The sequence below is a fragment of the Leopardus geoffroyi genome, chromosome C1 (genome assembly GCF_018350155.1).
Source record: "Leopardus geoffroyi isolate Oge1 chromosome C1, O.geoffroyi_Oge1_pat1.0, whole genome shotgun sequence".
NCBI lineage: Eukaryota > Metazoa > Chordata > Mammalia > Carnivora > Felidae > Leopardus > Leopardus geoffroyi.
The window spans coordinates 19573515-19592698 of record NC_059328.1 but is presented as its reverse complement, the minus strand read 5'-3'; the positions used below and the strand labels follow the sequence as shown (position 1 = coordinate 19592698).

Genomic DNA, 19184 nt, shown 5'->3' with positions numbered 1-19184 from the left:
CCTTCATGCTCTGTCTCTCTCTGTCCCAAAAATAAATAAACGTTGAAAAAAAAAAAAAAAAAAGTACCTAACACAGTGCCTGGCCCATAGTAGGGCTAATTTTCTGGACCGGCAGTTTTCCTGCTGCCATTTTAAGAGGGCGATAGCGCCCTCTCTACTGAGGTCTAGGGCTTCGTTTGTCCCAGTGGAGAGACAAGTGCTTTGCGTTTCAAGTCTCAAGGGCAACGAAATGGCTCAAAATGTTGAAAGACAGAGGAACGAGCAACCCTACCCACCTCAGCAAAGGTAGTAACTAGCTCCTGAGACCGAGGGGATGGACCGGTGGCTGATTCTGTGAGAATTGAGCTCCAACTGACCCATGGTAGCAAGATTTCTGACTGGATGGAATGTGACTCCGGCTCCGGTGTTTAAATAGGGCTGGACTCTGGGGATTTGGTCCATAAGCATCTTAGTGGACAGCGTGAGGATCAGAGGCCTTTCTCCAAGTCTTAGGGATAATTCTGGAGAAGTTCCCTCTAATCTTGGCTGTTTGAGGAGGATGAAGAAATATGATGCTTCCTATCTCTTGGTGTCTTCGAGGAAATTTATAGTGATACATTGTATGTTTTATTTTCTCAATGGAGGGCAGGGATGTGCGTGACCTTCCTCTGTAAATCTCACAACCCTTTCATTAGTGCTTTTCCATGTTGAATTGAATCATTAAATTTTAGAACTGGAAGGGCTCGTAGAAATTATCCCAAGTTAGTACTGACAGTAATGAATTATTCTGAAGGCCAATGATACCATCCTATTTGATTCTTTTTGTCCTATGTGTCTAAAAGAAATCCTGAAGTCAGGAAGTTTCTTCTCTAAGGACTGGGCTTAGGCTGAAAGGTGGGCCCAGGTAAACATGTAATTTATCTTCAAAGAACATTTTCTTCTCCACAGCCCATTGTAGCCCACGGGCACTGATGTTCTTTGGGAAAGACTAGGAGAACCACTGCTTTTGATGTGATTACAGCAGAGGGGTTGAGGGTCCACCAGATTGCACCAGCTTCCGGAAGTCCTGCCTGCTAGACTGGAAAAGGCACGGCCCAAGACAGGTCTCTGGAGCAGGCCCATTAGTTAGCCAGCTGGAGAAGGACCAGAGCCTCTGCAGACAGAGTAGTGTTCTGACATGTAGACCTAGACAAGAATGGTTGTCAACCAGTCAACTCCAGCCTGCCCTGGGCTCATCTGTGACTCAGCTTTCCAATCTCTTTGGTGTCCATTCTTTTCCTTCCAATATCCACTCCATTTTCCCTGCACCCAAAGTTCTCATGCAATAGTTCCTTATGTGCCCCTTTGTTAAGGGGCGCCCTGGGTGGCTCAAGTCAGTTAAGTGTCCGACTCTTGATTTCGGCTCAGGTCATGATCTCATGGTTCATGAGTTCAAGCCCCAAGTTGGGCTCTGTGCTGACAGCGTGGAGCCTGCTTGGGATTTCTCTCTCCCCCTGTCTCTCTCTGCCCCTCTCTGGCTCTCTCTCTCCCCTCTTCTCTCTCAAAAATACACAAACATAAAAAGAAGAATTTGCTATGTTACGAACTGTTCTTGTGAGAAAATGCTTATTCACATAAAATTTTGCTTACAGTTCTAGTGGGTCCACTGACAATGCTGGATTCCTTTGTTGGATTCCTGCTTAAGAATACCCACCCTTGGGGCGCCTGGGTGGCGCAGTCAGTTGGGCGTCCGACTTCAGCCAGGTCACGATCTCGCGGTCCGTGAGTTCGAGCCCCGCGTCAGGCTCTGGGCTGATGGCTCAGAGCCTGGAGCCTGTTTCTGATTCTGTGTCTCCCTCTCTCTCTGCCCCTCCCCCGTTCAGGCTCTGTCTCTCTCTGTCCCAAAAATAAATAAACGTTGAAAAAAAAAAATTTTGAAAAAAGAATACCCACCCTTGAGTAACGTACCTGATAGTGATTTAATGCATTACCTCTTCTGTTTCTCAGAAACACAGCTGCTGTTCTACTATGAGGTAGACAGTCTGAGAGTGAGGATAGGGACTTGAGTTTGGGATGGGGTGCTGAAACGGGTCTGTGCTGTTGGTTGTTAGAGGAGGTAAGCGAATCTAAAAAACACTAGGACTTATTCTGCCTATCCCACAGTCTGAGCAGTATTGTTTCAATTGCACTATTTTAACCTATTTTCACATTAGAATTACTAATACTTAAAAAATATTAACATGCATGCCCTGCTTACTGAAATTCTCATTTTATTAATATGAAATGGATCCTAGGCATCAGTGTTTTAAAAATTTAAATGGCTTTATTGAAGTATAATTGATGTAAAATAAAATGCGTAAATTTAAGTGTATAGTTTGGTGAATTCTATGTATGAAACCCATGAACGTACCCATCACCCCCAAAGTTTCCCCTGAAATTACAGGCAAACATTTTCCTGAGGGAAGTAATGCCTTCATAACATTATCCCAAAGGGGAGAAGAATCAAAGCCACAGCTGAAGACTGGCTTATTGGGAACCCATTCATTCATTCAACATATTGTCAAAATCAGAACCCAGTTAACAATAATGGCGACGACTTGAGAAGTTAATGTACCAGATACTATGCCAGGCACTTTCTGTGTATTATCTCTGACCCATACAAAAATTCTGAAATGTAAATACATCATGTCAGTTTTACAGATAAGGGAACTAAGGCTCAGAACGAAGTGACTTGCCCAATGCCACATATTATGTAGGTATTTGCAAAAGCGAGTGTTCGGTAGGAGATCTGCTACAGTGAACCTGTGCTTCAGCCTCTAGGCCATGATGCCTTTAGTAATACCAAGTTACCTAATTCTGCTCAGAACAAGTTAAGCTTGAAATACCAGGGCTGAACAGGAACCGAAAGAGTGAAGTCAAAGACATCTTTTTTTTTTTTTTTTTTTTTTTTTTTTACAATTCTCTTCTAACCAATGAGAAATCATTACAAAAGAGAAAGTACTGCCTTTAAAAGACGCAAGACAGCACTGTGCCCTCAAGAGGTGTGCTAGGTTTTCTCAAGTTGTTATCTAACCACAAACCAACTGTCTATCATTACACTGCATTTTAGAGGACATCTATGATTGGTTGGCTAAGAGAGCAACATTTAAATTTAAAGACCAAAACAACCAGGGGTCATTTTCAGTGAGAAAGATAAAGCTTTGTTATTAGAGAAAACTCCAGCTGGAGTCTGAGATTAGGCATTAAAACCCTTACCATTACCTCACTAACTGGTGTCCTACTATTAATTTCTTCATCAAGAAACCAGCCCCTATTTTAAGTAAAACCCACTGCAAAGATATGTTAAAAACCACGTGAAGGCTCTTTGTAAACTGCAAGGGATTACAAACAAGCTAGTAAATACAAATATTTATAGCTTAAGATTTAATTAAAAAATTAGTCTCAAAACAGAAAGCAAAATTTGCCTGTGTACAAAGGTTATGCCAGGAGAAGGTGGCAGAGTCAGAAGCAGCCACAAGTCCTGATGCCTAAGTTCCTACTTGCCGCTGGATCACGTGTAGCATTAATGTTTCCTGCCTCCAGTTTTTCCCTCTGCTGGTCTATTGGGCCACTAAGTGCACTGTATCCTCAGTACTTTGTTTATTCTGGAGAAGACATACACAATAAAACCTATAAAAGAAAAAAAGCGGGCCAGATGACTTTATAGAAAGGAAACCATGGTTTCAAGTTATGGATTGAAAAATGACTTCCTCTTGGTACATTTACTGTACTTCATTCTGAGTCTGGGATGCATCCTCGGCTTAAGGAGATAGAAAGATTAATGGAAAAAAACATTTATTTCAGGCAATATAAGTTCTTCTGACAAATACAGCAAGAGAGTAAGCATTAAAATTTTAGAGAACTTGAAATGCTGAAATTCCTATAATCCAATCATCTTTTCCTCAGTAATAGCTTCTATTACAGAAAGTTTCACTTCATAGATAAGGCTGAAAATGACATTGTTTCAAATTTTATACCCTCTATTTTATGTTCATGAAGTAAAGCACTACAGAACTATACAGAGCCACCAAATCAGCAATATAGAATTTCAGGGTTTTTTTTTGTTGTTGAAACTCACTTTATTTAAAAAAAAACAGTCATGAACAATAAATTACAATCATTTCCCCCTTTTATAAATTCTTCATAAAATATATTTGACAATTTTAAAAGAAAATTTCAAAAGTTGCTTTCATTTTTGAAGTGCTGATGACTTATTTTTTTGACCATTTTGTCATGCTGGTGAATTATTTTGTAGCTGCTACAATAGTTTGATTGATAAACATTTTACAATCAAAAACAACAACAACAACAAAGAGGAAAAAACAGACCAGCAGAAAGAACTATTCAGTGTGCTATTTATCTGACACTTAACACTTACTTCATCATAATGACAAAGTATCCCTTAGCACCAAAAATCTACAGGAACCCCATCTTTCTAAGTGACATCTAGTGCAAAATAACATTCTAGGAACTAACTGTACAACCCCATATTTTAACTGGCCACAGCTGCCTATGAGCTTATTTGAAATATTTGGTCTTTTTTCAATTAAGACAAATTTCATAAAACACTATAAACCATGGCAAGAGACTCTGAGGAATAATAATTGTTTATTGAGTACCTATTATGGGCAAGGCACTGTGCACAAATTCTCGCTTTCGTTTTTCCTTTAGCAAATATCCAGGAATTTCCAAGTATCGCTAACCTTTTATTTCTTACTCCTGGCTGGAAAAGGCTTGTAGGGTTATATACCATTTTTAAACTGTCCTTTTATCAACTGACCTTTAGTGCTGAGCTCACAGTAGGTACTTAATAAATACCTCCTGACCAAAAGAACAAATAGAGACAAAGAATTTACTATCATTTTGCTTGGTATCATAGGCTATTTTAGAATACAAGGACTGAGAAAATTCCAGAAGAAACCTCCTGATCACCTCATACCTTTGCTGCCAATGAAAGAAAGATTTCCACTTCACAGGTGAAATCTTTCAAAATAGGTAATTGTTAGCTATTTTAAATGAAGCAAGACCAAAACTATGTACTTAGGGAACCATGACTCTAAGCACATAGATATTTGAAGAGCAAATGAAGCACCGGCATGCTATCACCTGAATCATCATGAATCTCTGCTGAAGTGCCACCTTACTGGTGTGACACTAGAATACTTTTCACTTTCAATAACTCAATCCCCTTGGCCAGATCTGTGTTACAGTAATTTGGTGATCCAGAGGGTCAATGGTCATGAGGTTCCAGTGTATTTCCACCTCTAATTTCCAAAAAGCTTCTTGTATTTATTGGCTTGAAAGTGATGTTAAAAGTATATGATTTTTTTATTTTAAAAGGTTTATTAAAAAAAATAATAAAAGGCTTTAGTTCAATAAAGCCTTTCAGTCCAAATTTCAAACTTCCAGATCAAGTAACACATAGTTCAAAAATTTTACATACTCTAATTTTTTGTGCTTTTTCACCTTCTCTAGTCCCCAAATACACTTTAAGGAAAAAATTATGTTAGCAAAATTCCAAAAGTTGTAGAAGTTCAAAAAAACTGAGGAGACACATTGGGTGCCAACTATGTTTCAATTAAAAAAAAAAAAACTCAAGAAAAAAAAAAGCGAGGAGACTATGCAAACTATTAACAATTTCAGTATTCTAATACTTTTTTTTTTTTTTTTTACTTTGACCAAAGATTCTAGTGCTTTATAAAGACTAACCTAGATACAATGGTCTTAAAGTCTATCTAACCTTAAAGGCTAATATTCTGTTTTAGGAAAACTTCCCTTAGATTTTAATTATCTGCATGTATAAAGGAAAACAAACTGGAGACAACCATACAGGGTTAAAAATCAAACTAACTTCAAGAGTAACAGTCTATTGGTTTTTTACATAGACCATACCAAGTGTGATTGTATAAAATCAATAATGTTTCTACTTGAAAGATATAATTGATGCCACAATATTTTATCCATTTGTCACACTGTATAGGTGTCATCTCCCACTTTAGAAAAAGGTGATCAACATTTAACACAACCATATCACTATCATTACTGTGTCAAATTAGACAAGAGAAAATAGCATTAGTGCTAAAATGAAATGAATTCCAGTGATTACACAAGAGACCATATCAGGGCAGGCGATGTGAGGGTAGATTTCTTTCAATTTCTTCAACTTTATGCTGAGGCTTAGACAAAGTCTTGAAATCAAAAATTAATATATCAAGTAGGGCAGTTCATATATAGCAAAGTTTTCAGAAACAGAGGAATCCTGTGTTCAGATTTATATCAGATTGCAGATGCTCAAGTGCAGACATGTTCCAGTGCAGTGGTTTAATTGGTTAATTGAATGCTTGGTTACTTAAAGAAGGTGATTGAATCAAGGTCCTTGCCAACCTGCTACCACATGATTGCATGGCTAATTCAACTCCTGCAGCTATAGGGCACTGGAGAGCTCAAACATACTTCAGCAGCTTTGGATCACTTAATTTTATGTTTAGTTAGATAATTTCAGACCCTCCAAAATGATGCCTTGAAAAAAAGCTGTATAATATTACAAAAATAAAAAATGTGGTATGATTTCATTAGAGGGAAGGACAGGGTAGGAAGATGAGGGAAGGTTCTTTTATTTTTCATCACTGATTTCACCAGCAAATCTCAAAAACCCAAACCTACATCAAATAATTTAAACAGAAGTGGCATTTTCGTCATATGGAATGCAAAATGCACACATTCACATACTTACATATACATAAATATATACATATATGTTTCCTTTACAAAGCTTCAAAGGTTGCATTACCAGCATGCAAACCTCTTCTTCCATGGAAATTCCTAATACTGACAAGGAATGTCTAAAATACTTAGAGACTTATTTCCAGAAAACTGGACTTTCTTCTCCTCTTGGCTCTTAGAGAATTTTTCTGCCAAACTTCCAATGATCATTTTAAAAAATGTACACCCACATTGGTAATACACACTTAAAACATACTAACAAAATGGCCAGCTTGGACTTAAGAAAAATGAAAAAAAAACACCCCACAATAAAATCTAAACCCTTAGAAGGTGGAGTTTAGCTTTTTATATTCTTTTTCAGCCACATTATGTTGTTGCATCACTGTGAAAACATAAGCAGCATACCATCCGAGATATTTGCAAACAATGTATGTGTCACGTTTCCCAGCTGCTATCTTTAAATGCAATTTGTACTAATCTGAGTTCTAGTTCAAAAGCATCTGGGCGATCCTGAGGGTTTGCAGCCAGCATTTCCTTAATCAGTTGTTTCATTCGCCCATTCATAGACTTTTTCTTCACAGGAATGAGAAGTTCCATTTTGGGATTTTCCAGAAGCGCCTCTCCAACGGGCACAATCTCAGTTCCTTGTTTTACATAACTCCCTAAGAGTTCCTTCTTTGTCTCTGTGTCTATGAATGTGATCCTTTCCAGCATTGCCCAGATGATAATCCCCAGAGCAAAGATGTCAGCTTTTGCTGTGTAATGTCCCTCCCACACTTCAGGTGCCATGTAGAAATCTGTTCCACATGCTGTGGAAAGGAAACACTTGTTTACACTGACAGGTTCTTCTGGGTTCTGCCCAGAGGCTGAACAAACTTTACTGAGACCAAAATCGGCCACTTTCAGTGTGGGTTCCAAGTCACTGGTATCCAACCTGCTTTGAGAAATCAGGATGTTATCAGGCTTAAGATCTCGGTGGATGATCTGGTTTTTATGCAAGAAAGCCAGAGCACTGCTCAGCTGAAGCATAAAGCTGGTGTTAGTTTTACGATTGGGTTTCCTGGACAACAGATACTCATTCATATCTCCGCCGTCGCAAAAATCCATCACAAACCACAAGTAATAGGCGCTTCTGGGATCAAAGGCAATTTCTCCTTTTAATGAAGTCTCTACAAGCTATAAGAGGGAAAAAATAAATGGATTACAATCATCTGCACAGTTTATAAAATTCAGCTATAGGGGCACCTGGATGGCTCAGTCGGTTAAGGGTCCAACTTCAACTCAGGTCATGATCTCATAGTTTGTGGGTTCGGGCCCTGCGTCGGGCTCTTTGCTGACAACTCAGAGCCTGGAGCCTGCTTTGGATTCTGTGTCCCCTCTCCCTCTGTTCTCCCTGCTCACGCTCTCTCTCAAAAATAAATAAAAAACATTAAAAAAATTAAAATTCAGCTATAGAAAATAAGTGACTGGTTAAGGGAGACTCCCAATTTTAAGTGGAAATTCCATGAATGTTTTATTTGGTCAGTGCTTTTATATGTGCATTTTATTTTAAACTTCAATAAAATGGCTTGGGGTGCCTGGGTGGCTCAGTTGGTTAAGCATCTGACTTCGGTTCAGGTCATGATCTCATGGTGGGTGAGTTGGAGCTCCGCATCAGACCCTGTTCTGACAGCTCAGAGCCTGGAGCCTGCTTCCAGATTCTGTGTCTCCCTCTCTCTCTGCCCCTTCCCTGCTCATGCTGTCTCTCAAAAAAATAAACATTAAAAAAAATTTTTTTTTAAATTAAATAGCTTTAGGGGTGCCTAGCTGGCTTAGTTGGTAGAACATAGGACTCCTTATCTCAGGGTCATGAGTTCAAGCCCCACATTGGGTATAGAACTTACAATCAATCAATCACTCAATCAATAGCTTTATTTTGAAAAGTGTCCAACTGGCTATACATTTTGTGTGTGTGTTAATGGAGCTGAACTCTACCCACCTAGCTAATAGCTTCATGAAAAGTCAAAGTTTTTGGGGCGCCTGGGTGGCTCAGTTGGTTGAGCAACCGACTTTGGCTCTGGCCATGATCTCATGGTTCATGAGTTTGAGCCCCGTGTCGTGCTCTGTGCTGACAGCTCAGAGCCTGGAGCCTGCATCAGATTCTGTGTCTCCCTCTCTCTCTGCCCCTCCCCCACTCATGCTCTGTCTCAGAAATAAACATTAAAAAAAAAAAGTCAAAGTTTCAGCAGCCAGATCTGGGAGACTGCCAGCTGGGATATAAACATCCATTAGGAATTTCTATTCAATTAAATGGCCTGAAATAACTTTCTTGTTCACTGGACATACACTATCAAATAATCTGTGATATTAAGAGAAAAATTATCAAGGAACACTAGTTGTTACAGAAATAAAGCCTTCCTGTAGCCACTGATAAAAATAAAGACTGACATTATTGCTTCATAAACTTCTACAGGCAGAACGCAAATACATTGGCAATCACTGGAGGCTTCTAAAACCAATTTATAAAAAAACATTTACATTTTGAAATAAAAATTCAAATCTGAGTTTGTAGATTTCTTTTATACAAGCTGAAAACCTAGAACAAATTGCTATTTCATTTGTTATGATTATCTAACTATAACTCTATTACCTTAAATTCAAGAATATTAATTACTTCACTGAATATGAATTGTCATTCTAAAATATAGATACAGTGCTTTGAAAGCATTTGTCCCATAGTGTCCTTTTCAAACCCACTGAATAGAAGCTCAGTAGGGAAGATGAAGAGTTGTTAAAGAATGAATGAACTGGGGGGGCACCTGGGTGTCTCAGTCGGTTGAGCCTCCGACTTTGGCTCAGGTCATGATCTCATGGGCCGTGAGTTCGAGCCCCGCGTTGGGCTCTGTGCTGACAGCTCAGAGCCTGGAGCCTGCTTCAGATTCTGTCTCCCTCTCTCTCTGCCCCTAACCCACTTGCATTCGGTCTCTCTCTCAAAAATAAGTAAATATTAAAAAAAAAATTTAAAAGAATGAATGAACTGCTAATTTTACGTTTAAGTCCACTAGTACGTCCTCTTGTCATTTTGGAGGGCAGAAGCAAAGAGCACCTTTTCATGCCATCTCCCCCAATGGCAAACAGCTGTAACTGCAACTGTCTGCAGATGTCTTTGGCATGCATTTTCTTTGTTGTATGTGTTTGCCAGTGAGCCAGAACAGTCTAGAAAGGTACAGATCACACAATTATTTACCAAGTGCACTATTACTAAATATGCTGAGATTAAAGACCAGCGTCATCATTCCTTCATTTCCTCTCTTCTGTCTTTACTCTCAAAATCAAACTTCCTAAATAGCTTTGAGCAATGCAGAGTCCTAAACCATTCAAAGAATGGTTTAGAGTAAGGCCAGATAAGTAAATATTTTAGGCTTGATAAGCCACATAAGGTCTCTGTTTCATATTCTTTTTCATTTTTTTTCTTTTTCTTAAAAACTCTTTAAAAATGTAAAAACTGGGGGCACCTGGGTGGCTCAGTCAGTTAAGTGTCTGACTTTGGCTCAGGTCATGATCTCATGGTTTGTGAGTTCAAGCCATGCACCAGGCTCTCTGGGTTCTCTGCTGACAGCGAGAAGCTTCTTTGTCCCCCTCTCACTCTGCCCCTCCTCCCCACACTCTTTCTTTCAAAAATAAATAAACATTAAAAAAAAAAAAAAAAAAAACGCTAAAAATTAGGTGTGCCTGGTGGCTCCGTCCATTAAGTGCCTGACTTGATTTCAGCTCAGATCATGATCTCACAGTTCGTGGGACTGAGACCCACGTGAGGCTCTGCGCTGGCAGAGCGGAGCCTGCTTGGGATTCTGTCTCCCTAGCTCTCTGCACCTCCCCCGCTCACATTCTTTCTCTCTCTCAAAATGAATAAACGAACTTAAAAAAAAAAAAAGTAAAAACTATTTTTAGCATCTGGGCCATATAAAAACTAGCTGAGGGCTATAGTTTGAGGGTCACTGGTTGAGAGCTATAGAAGTACAGTGCCCAATCTGCTTATTTCCACATGTAGAGGATGTCATCAGCCATAGGTTCTCTTGGCTCAAGTCCTTCAATAGCTTCCCTGATCTCTTAGGATACAATCTAAGCTCTTTAACATGGGCTATGGGACCCTCTAACCTTGCTGATATTTCCAGTCTCATCTAAAACAACTCTCCCAGTATAGTATAGCCTTATTATCTTCTTTCACTTCTTAGAATGTTTTGTACTTTTTGCTTTAAGATATTCTGGCTGTGAAGTTTTCTCACTCACTCACCTGGCTAACTCCTCTTTATCTTTCATGTTTCCACTGTTTCAGTTGAAACAGTTCCTGTGTGTGTGTATGTATGTATATATATTTGAGAGACAGTGGGGGAGGGGCAGAGAGAGAAGGAGAGAGAGAGAATCCCAAGCAGGCTCCACACTGTCAGTGTAAAGCCTGACGTGTGACTCGAACCCACAAACCATGAGATAAGACCTGAGCTGAAGTCAGAGGCTTAACCAACTGAACCACCCAGGTATCCCTCAGTTGAAAGTTCATAATTCCTGAACCCCAGAATTATGTCAGGTTCTCTATCATATGCTCCTATATCATCCTGTACCTCTCATTCACGACACTTATTATAAATTATACAGACTGGCCACTAAGTTCCTACGGTGAGACTATATCCTCTGTTAATTATTTGTTTTACATTTTCTTCTAGGTAAGGTTTTTAGCTATTAGGAACTGGTTTAATCTTTTAGAACAAGGAAAATACTTAGAAAAACAGAGAAAAACAAAAATTCGTGTAAAGAATGGAGAAAGCCAGGGATAGGGACTCTGTGGTCACATTATAGATTTAATTGTTTTTATCAGACGTAAATTTAGAGAAGGTATTTGCTAAATGTGTTGATCAATGTCTGGTGAACTAAATAAATCCATAGAAAAGACAATTTTAACAATGACCTACTATTGAGTACTTCCTATGTGCCAAATATTATACCTGCATCATCTCTAATTTTGACAACTCCCATGGAAGGTAAAAATTATTATTTCTATTTTACGTCTGAAGATACAGATGCTAGGAAGACATGAGCTATTTAGCCAAGGTCATACAGCTAGCAAAAGTGCTACAAGTCGAACACAGGTCTACCAAGCTTTCAAAGATGTAAGAGAGTACAAATAAAAAGGTGCTTTAGATTAAAAAAAAAAAAAAAAAAATCACTGAATCAAGTCTGGAAGTACTTTACATCTTAAAGCCTTGAGAGACCACCTAATGCCTAGTTACTATGAAGGTTGCTTGATCTGGATCAAGGATACCATCAGCAATAAGTCATTTATTTAAACGTCTTTGTATATGTAGTCCAAGAGAGATTATATATCTTGGTCTCCAAAATTCAACGCAAAGTTCAGCAAGGTCCTATTCACTTTTAAGAGGGAATGTGGTGAGACTGTTTCTAATATTTCCTATCAGTGCAACTGACATAATAAGCACTTTTAGAAATGTAAATAATAAATCAAATAGAGGCTAAATAGTTGGGCTTTATAGTCACTGCCTTAAGAGGTTTCATGGCAGAGCATGCTAAACTACGATATAAATTAGGTTCTCAAGATTGATATTTGTTAACCATATGATGAAACCTGCAGGTTTCTAATTACACAGATTAATGTATTTGTCTTCCTTGTTGTTCCTAGTCCAAAAGCTTTTGTTATTTTAAAATTATACTTCTGTACCCTGATGGTAAATTCTGAATTTAGACATACTCCTAGAAAGTTATTTCTTTTTCCAAGAATGACTGGACTTAAGAAATTTTCGTCTGGCCTTTAACTACCTATGTTTTAAATACCTTTTCTATGCAGCAAGTATAGGCCTCCTAGAGATTTTGATCTATGTCAGAAGCCAACCTAAAAAAATCTAGCAAATCTTTTCTGTTTTCCTATGTTAATGCTTTCTCCAGGTCTACAAAAAAAGTAATTTGGAGGCAAGAGTAATTTGGAAGTTAAGGGAACACAAGTTTTAGCAGTCAGATAGTCTCCTATATTCAGTTTCCAATTCTGTCACTTGCTAGATAGGTGACTTTAATAAATTCATTATTTATTCTAAGCCTCAGTTTCTTCATTTGTAATGATGATAATAATAATACCACCTTCACAAGACTGTTCTGAGCAACTGCCTTCAAAGCACTTAGCACAGAGCACAGAACTGAGTAGGAACCCAAACATTAGCTATTAGCACTATTAATAACATTCAAGTGCTATGCCACATACCTCATGAAAATTAACTGGAGTTGCATGGTTAAGAAACCACGTAACCCTCTAAAACAGCAGAGGCTTTTGTTCAAACTACTGATTTATAAAGAAATGCCCAATTATCTATATGGGTACTGCTATTGATTGTGGAGTTTTCATTTCTTCTGTCTTCAGTTCCCCAAAAGATTGATTTCAAATAAATGAATTTATTAGACTCTGATCTCAATCACTTCTCTAGTTCCTACATTGCCCCATTCCCATGCAGACTGGCAAGTATCATGGCATAACAGGTGGCTTATGTTATTTTTAGGTATTTGCATCATAGGTTTAAATAAAACCTTGTTTTAAAGCAAACATCTACTCAGTTCTTGGCAGACCCCTATCTACTCCTAACTATATAAACACCTGCATTTAAAAGTACAAGTTTATCTGACGCTTTTATTTCTCTTTTTGCTGACCAATGCTATGTTCAAGTCACTATTTCCCATTCAACCACACATACCTGTAAATAAAGGGAAGAATTAGAGCCATGGGACATTTTTTGCACCATCCCATCTTTTTGTAAGATGCATTCCTCCAAGTGAATCACATTTGGATGTTGGCTCTTGATACTGCTTAGGGCCCAGAACTCACGCAGGGCTAATTCAACATTTTCAGGTGCATGGCATCGAATCTTCTTCACTGCCACCCTTGCAGAGGTCTTTCTGATGACTGCTTCATACACAACACCGTAACTGCCTCGGCCTACCTCCCGTATTAGATCGTACTTTGGCTGGCTACTCACCATCTTCAAGGTCAAAGTTTCTGGAAAAATCAACAAAGTTTGCTCTGTTGAAATTAAGCATACTTACTGACTTATATACCTTCTTATGTATGATTTAGTTATCTGTTTCACTGTTTGTACTGCTTGAAGGGTAACTGTTATAACTTAGGCAAATCTAAATATTTTAATAATAATAATAAAAAATCAGCTAACACTTAGGTAGTACTTACCATGTATCAGGAACTGTTCCAAGCACTTTATAATATTAAATTCATTTAATCCTCACAACAATATTTTGAAGCAGACACTATTATGGTCATTTTATAGATGAGAAAACTAAAGCACAGTTTAAGCAACATGTCTAAGGTCAAACAGCTACCAACTGGTGGACCTGGGATCTGAAACCAGGTCATCTGGCTCTGACCCTCATAACTGTAACCACTACGTTATACTGCCTCTTACACAAACTGCTTCAAAATATTACTGTTAAAAACAAACCAAAAAATTTGTTTTTTCTTGATCAGTAAGTAAAAATGATAAACAAAACTCCAGCTTCTCCTTAAAGCTGACACACACACACAAGTTCATAAAAATGTCAAAACAAAAACAAAAAACCCCCACAGTTAGAAATACAAACACCTTGGGGCACCTGGGTGGCTCAGTCGGTTGAGCGTCCGACTTCGGCTCAGGTCATGATCTCACGGTTCGTGAGTTCGAGCCCCGCGTCAGGCTCTGGGCTGATGGCTCAGAGCCTGGAGCCTGCTTCCGATTCTGTGTCTCCCTCTCTCTCTGCCCCTCCCCCATTCATGCTCTGTCTCTCTCTGTCTCAAAAATAAATAAACATTAAAAATTAAAAAAAAAAAAAAAAAAAAAAAAGAAATACAAACACCTGGCTTGGGCTTAAGGACTGAAAGTGAACCACATTACATATAGAACTGAAAATGTGTAGTTGTTCTTTTTTCTTTTTTTAGTAAACTGTCAAACTGTATATGTCCTTAATTTAATTTTATGTTATTTCCTCATTTCTTGCAAAATAAATGAAAAGAAAGTTTGTGGAGAAAAATGGTCTTTTAAAAATAAAGCAAGCGCCTGGGTGGCTGAATAGGTTGAGCAACAGATTCTTGACTTTGGCTCAGGTCATGATCCCAGAATCCTGGGATTGAGCCCTGCATCTGGCTCTGCGCTGAACATGCAGCCTACTAAAGATTCTCTTTCTCTTTCTCTCTCTCTTTCTCTCTCTCTCTCTCTCTCTCCCTCCCTCCCTCCCTCTGCCCCTTTCCCACCCACACTCGCGCTCTCTCAAAATAAATAAACTTAAAATAAAATAAAACAAGCTATTTAGAATATGGTTACCTTTCTGTTGTTGAGTTTGACAACAGCTATTTAGATCTAGACCATTTTTGTCACCAAAACCTTCTCCTCCATATGAAGGGGCTCTCTGGCAGAGATCTTTCAACTTGAAAAATCATTTAAAGGCAGAAGCAAAGGCCCTACCCAGAAATGCTCGTGAGTTGTATCAAGAAAGTCGAAAGTATGCCACCTCATTCTCCAAAAAATGTTGAGATTCTCATGAGCTTCGGGAACAAATCTCATTTGCAGCTGGCCACGATGCGCAAGAGATCGTGCAATCTTCATAGCGTACAGTTTGGGGGGTACAAGAAGCTACTGACTCTTGACCCTGAAAAACTGGGTCCAGCTACTCTAAGTCCATAGGGAAGATTTAATAAAGAAAATGAAAGCTTCTGAGATTACTTCTTCGTCCCACTTCCTCTAACTGGAACCCCCCCCCTCCCCGTTCAAATTCCTGTTGCATTTCCTAGTGTCTGATTTCCTGCCACGGAATCCGTGCCCCAGGTCCACAGCAGCCTTTCTTTCCCGCTCTCCGTGGATCGCCCATTACTATCTGTGTCAAAGTGGCTCGTGGCCTGCAGGCTGGCCCGTACCCCCACACGAAAGGGCACCCCAATAAGCGGGAGGGAGGGCGTGTATGAAATCCCTGGATGCGAACCTGAGCGGCCGGCCGGCCCTTCCCGGACCCTCGCGCCGGCCCTGCTAGCCCAGCGCCGGGCCGCCGGCCGGCCCGGCCCCACACCTGCCGGGCCCGGGAAGGGCCAGCCCTGGGCAGAGGTGTTGCCCGACGCGGCGGCTCAGCGCCCCGCTCATTGGCCGAGGATCAGGCCCTCCCCCTCCTCGGCGGCGTCCTGACCAAACCCGGAGGGGATCCTCCCGAGGCCCTTCACCCCGAGGAGCCAGTCCTGCAGCTGCCCTGACTCCTGGGGCTGGCGGCTGAGGCCCAGAGCCTGGGCAGGAGGCCAGGGGCAGAAAGGGAGGCCGCAGCCGGGGCCGGTGGCCTGAGGAGTGCGGGCCGGAGGCCTTCCCTAGGAGGACTCCGCTGACAGGTCTGTGACAGGCCTCCCGGGGAGGGAGGCGCATGCAGGGCTCTCGGCTCTGCAGCAGGGACTCTCTGCCAGGCCTTAAGGGCCAGATTTACCTCAGGGTAGCCGCCGCCGCTTCTCCCTCTCACGGGCTCTGCAGGCCGCCATTATCGGGCAGCTCGCGCCTCAGCCGCGGCGGCCTCCAGTCAGAGACCGGCGCGCGCCCCCGTGGTGCGCGCGGACACACCCCCTTACGCCGTGCGGCCCCGCCCCCCTCCGGCTTTCCGTAGCGCGAGCCGGGACGCCGAGCGCCATCCTTATTGGGCGCGCGCCCCGCGCTCCGCCGTCCTCCTCCCTCTCCCGAGGCTTTCAGGAGCCGGGAGTCGCCGAAGGTGTGCGCGCCCCGGAACGCACCACTAGTGCCCCTCCCCGCAGGGGTGGCCGGGTCCGGGAACGCGGAGGCCGCTGCACGCCGGGACTCGGTATCCGTAAAGCCGCAGCGGGCGCGCACGGCCCGCGGCCCCTGGGATGGTCTGCGGCAGCAGGTCCGGGCCTGGGGGTGCGCGCGCCCGGCGCGGCCTCCCCGCTCCCTCCCCGCCCCCCTTCCCACCTACCGAGCTGCGGGCAGGTGTGCGGGGGTCGCTGGGGCGGAACGCCTGGTGCATCTTCTTCGGCTCGGGCCTGGGGTGCCTGCGGGACGCGGAGCTCTTCGGCGGGCCCGCGGGGAGGCGCGGCCCGAGCTGGGAGGCCTGGCGTCCGCCCCGCCGGGAGGGAGGCTGCACCTTTTGTCAGAGTCACTGAGCCATGTTTGCGGACGGTGCAGTTGCCCAGGCGGCGGCGGCGCGGGACTGGGTGCGATCATCTGGGAGGACGCCGTCCCCTGCCCCGCCGGCGCGGTGGTATCTCCCTTAAAGAACCCGGCGCCTCATTGTTCCCGGGCCCCGGCCGCCGGGAGTCGGGGGCGCCCTGCCCGGCGCCGAGAGGAAGGGGAGGCGGTGCCGGCCCTTGGCGCCCTGCCCGGCGGCTGCCCCCGCGTGGAGTCTGGATCCAACCCGCGAGCGGCGACGGGCGGCGGTCCGAGGCAGCCGGGGCCGGGATGGACCGCGAAGACGGCTGTACTCTCGCGGCCAGACTGACAGCGGTCCGTCAGATCCCGGCCCTCAGTCGCCTGACAGCCAGCCCGGGACTGTCAGCGACTCAGAGGCTCGGACCAAGCCATTATTCAGTTAGTTACACAGATCAGTAAGCATCCGCCAGAAACGTCCGTTCCTTCTTTGCCAATTTATTCTGCATCTACTATTTGTCAATAAAGTGGCTGTTCCTCCTCCCAGTGGTGCATTGGCACGATGTGCAAAGCATCTCTGTCACCAATCTCAAGGATCAACCACTTACCCATTTTATTTTCTGTCCTCTATTTATGGACCTTCTCCCGAGAGTCTGGGACTGGGTTAGGTCTTTAAATTGGCTTTACTAATCCTGACCAAACCTCACAAGGACAGGCTTACTAATCCTGTTTTTACAGGTGAGGAAACAGACCTCTGCCTTATTTGACCAAATGGTGTGTTTTTGTGGGGTGTGTGTGCCTGCTTTGAATACCCACTCTCCTGGTGTAACTGCCTCCCGCTCCCCCCCCCCCCCCAACCCTGCCCCAAACCCAACAATACCCGGCTCTATAATCGGTTCAGACTTTTGTTTTAAGTACCATCTTAAACCATTCTTTAGCTGTCTGCTGGGAATACTGACGCTAGCCAAGGCTGTTTCTGCCCTTGAAAGTAGAGGGAAACTATGGAAGGCCTTATTACCTGTGTGGGTAACTGATCAGAATCAGGAAAGGGGTATCTCTTCTGGTCAGAAGAGAGCCTTTTTCCTTTTGTTGTGTCAGTAAATACAGGAATCCCACATCTGACGCTGACTGCAGAACTGAGACTTGAAATCCATCCCCAGAACCCCCAAAGATAGGCAGTGAGGTGAAATCAACGTGTTACGGAGGCTGAAGCTTAAATAATTTGGGGTATCTCTTCAGGAAAAACATTACAGAATGGCTCCATGATCACATTGCTGAGACCTTGGAAAGTGTCTCTATAGGGGATTCAAGCTTAAGCTTCATTAGCTTCAGGGTAGATCTGCCTGGCTTATTAAGTTACAACATTATTTGTTTGCCCATAGGACTTTCACTAGACTGAGAGTTCCTGGGGACAGGAATCTTATCTATCTATGATTAGTCTCTGAAGCCTCCTCTATCTGATATGGGACCAAAACACACCTGAGGATAGTACTACATTGCGTGTGAGGAGACAAAACAATGTAACTCATTAAGAAAATCTGGCAACATATAGCCACTCTCTGTATATATTTACTATTTCACCCAGCAATCCTAAGCCAAATCCTAAACTTCTTAGAATCAATCCTAGTGATACATTGGCAAAAATACAAAAAGCTGTATGCACAAGGCTATTATTCATTATGGCATTTTTTTTTATAGCAAAACACTGGAAACTGCTCACATGTCAATAAAGAACTGGCTGAATAAATTACAGTACATGCACAGGATAAAGTGCTAGGCAGCTATAAAAAGATATATGAAAGACTTCTTACATATACCAATAAACATACTAACCTGGAGTGATGTCGATATATATTGTTAGTGAAATAAAATGCATAATAGTGTTTAGATGCTATCTTCTGTATAAGTAATGGAGTGATATAAATATACATTAATTGCTTATATTTACAAGTTAGACAATGGAAGAATAAACCCCAGTCTTCTAAAAATGGTTTCCTTTGTGAGATGGAGAGGGCAGGGATGGAAATGAGACTTCTGTGAATGTACTTTATGATACAGTGACTGTTTTGGAAACTTGTAAATGTTTTGCATATTTATAAAACAAAGTTAAGTAAAGAGAATAAAACACTCCACAAAAATAAAAAACAGATGGGAGCAAATGAGCCATTACATGTCAGATTGGTGGCAAAACTACATGGAGAAAATCATTTCAAGTGGCTTTATACGTATTTTGACTGTACTTCCCTAATGGGATACAGTCGAAGGACAACTAGAACTGCATACAAATATTAAATTGCACTTTCTAGTCTCGTTGTT

The 19184-nt window shown here is 42.0% G+C and overlaps 1 protein-coding gene and 1 long non-coding RNA gene across 8 annotated transcripts in view; one reads left to right on the top strand and one right to left on the bottom strand.

The window, feature by feature from the left end:
• Window positions 1-3775: 3775 nt before the first annotated feature.
• PDIK1L (PDLIM1 interacting kinase 1 like) lies at window positions 3776-16911 on the bottom strand. Of its 4 annotated transcripts, none has more exons than XM_045476162.1 (3): window positions 16699-16911; window positions 13449-13750; window positions 3776-7896 (listed from the first exon to the last, which is right to left on the bottom strand). In XM_045476162.1, exons 2-3 carry the CDS (start codon window positions 13731-13733, stop codon window positions 7156-7158), a joined length of 1026 nt encoding a protein of 341 aa, XP_045332118.1. In that variant the 5' UTR covers window positions 13734-13750; window positions 16699-16911; the 3' UTR covers window positions 3776-7155. The 4 variants fall into 4 exon arrangements, with proteins under 4 accessions (XP_045332118.1, XP_045332116.1, XP_045332117.1 ...); XM_045476160.1 differs by lacking the exon at window positions 16699-16911 and adding an exon at window positions 16201-16339; XM_045476161.1 differs by lacking the exon at window positions 16699-16911 and adding an exon at window positions 15204-15410.
• LOC123597399 overlaps window positions 15906-19184 on the top strand; it is a 25536-nt gene continuing 22257 nt past the window's right edge. For all 4 annotated transcript variants that reach the window (XR_006712110.1, XR_006712109.1, XR_006712108.1 and 1 more), the window contains exon 1: window positions 15906-16108. This is a non-coding gene — a long non-coding RNA (uncharacterized LOC123597399). The remainder of the gene's footprint in view (window positions 16109-19184) is intronic.

Coding starts and splice junctions, on each gene's coding strand:
- PDIK1L (XM_045476162.1), bottom strand. CDS start 13,733: ATGGTGAGTAGCCAGCCAAAGTACGATCTAATACGGGAGGTAGGCCGA. Junction 7,897..13,448: donor ATTCTTCCCTTTATTTACAG/GTATGTGTGGTT, acceptor TCCCTCTTATAG/CTTGTAGAGACTTCATTAAA.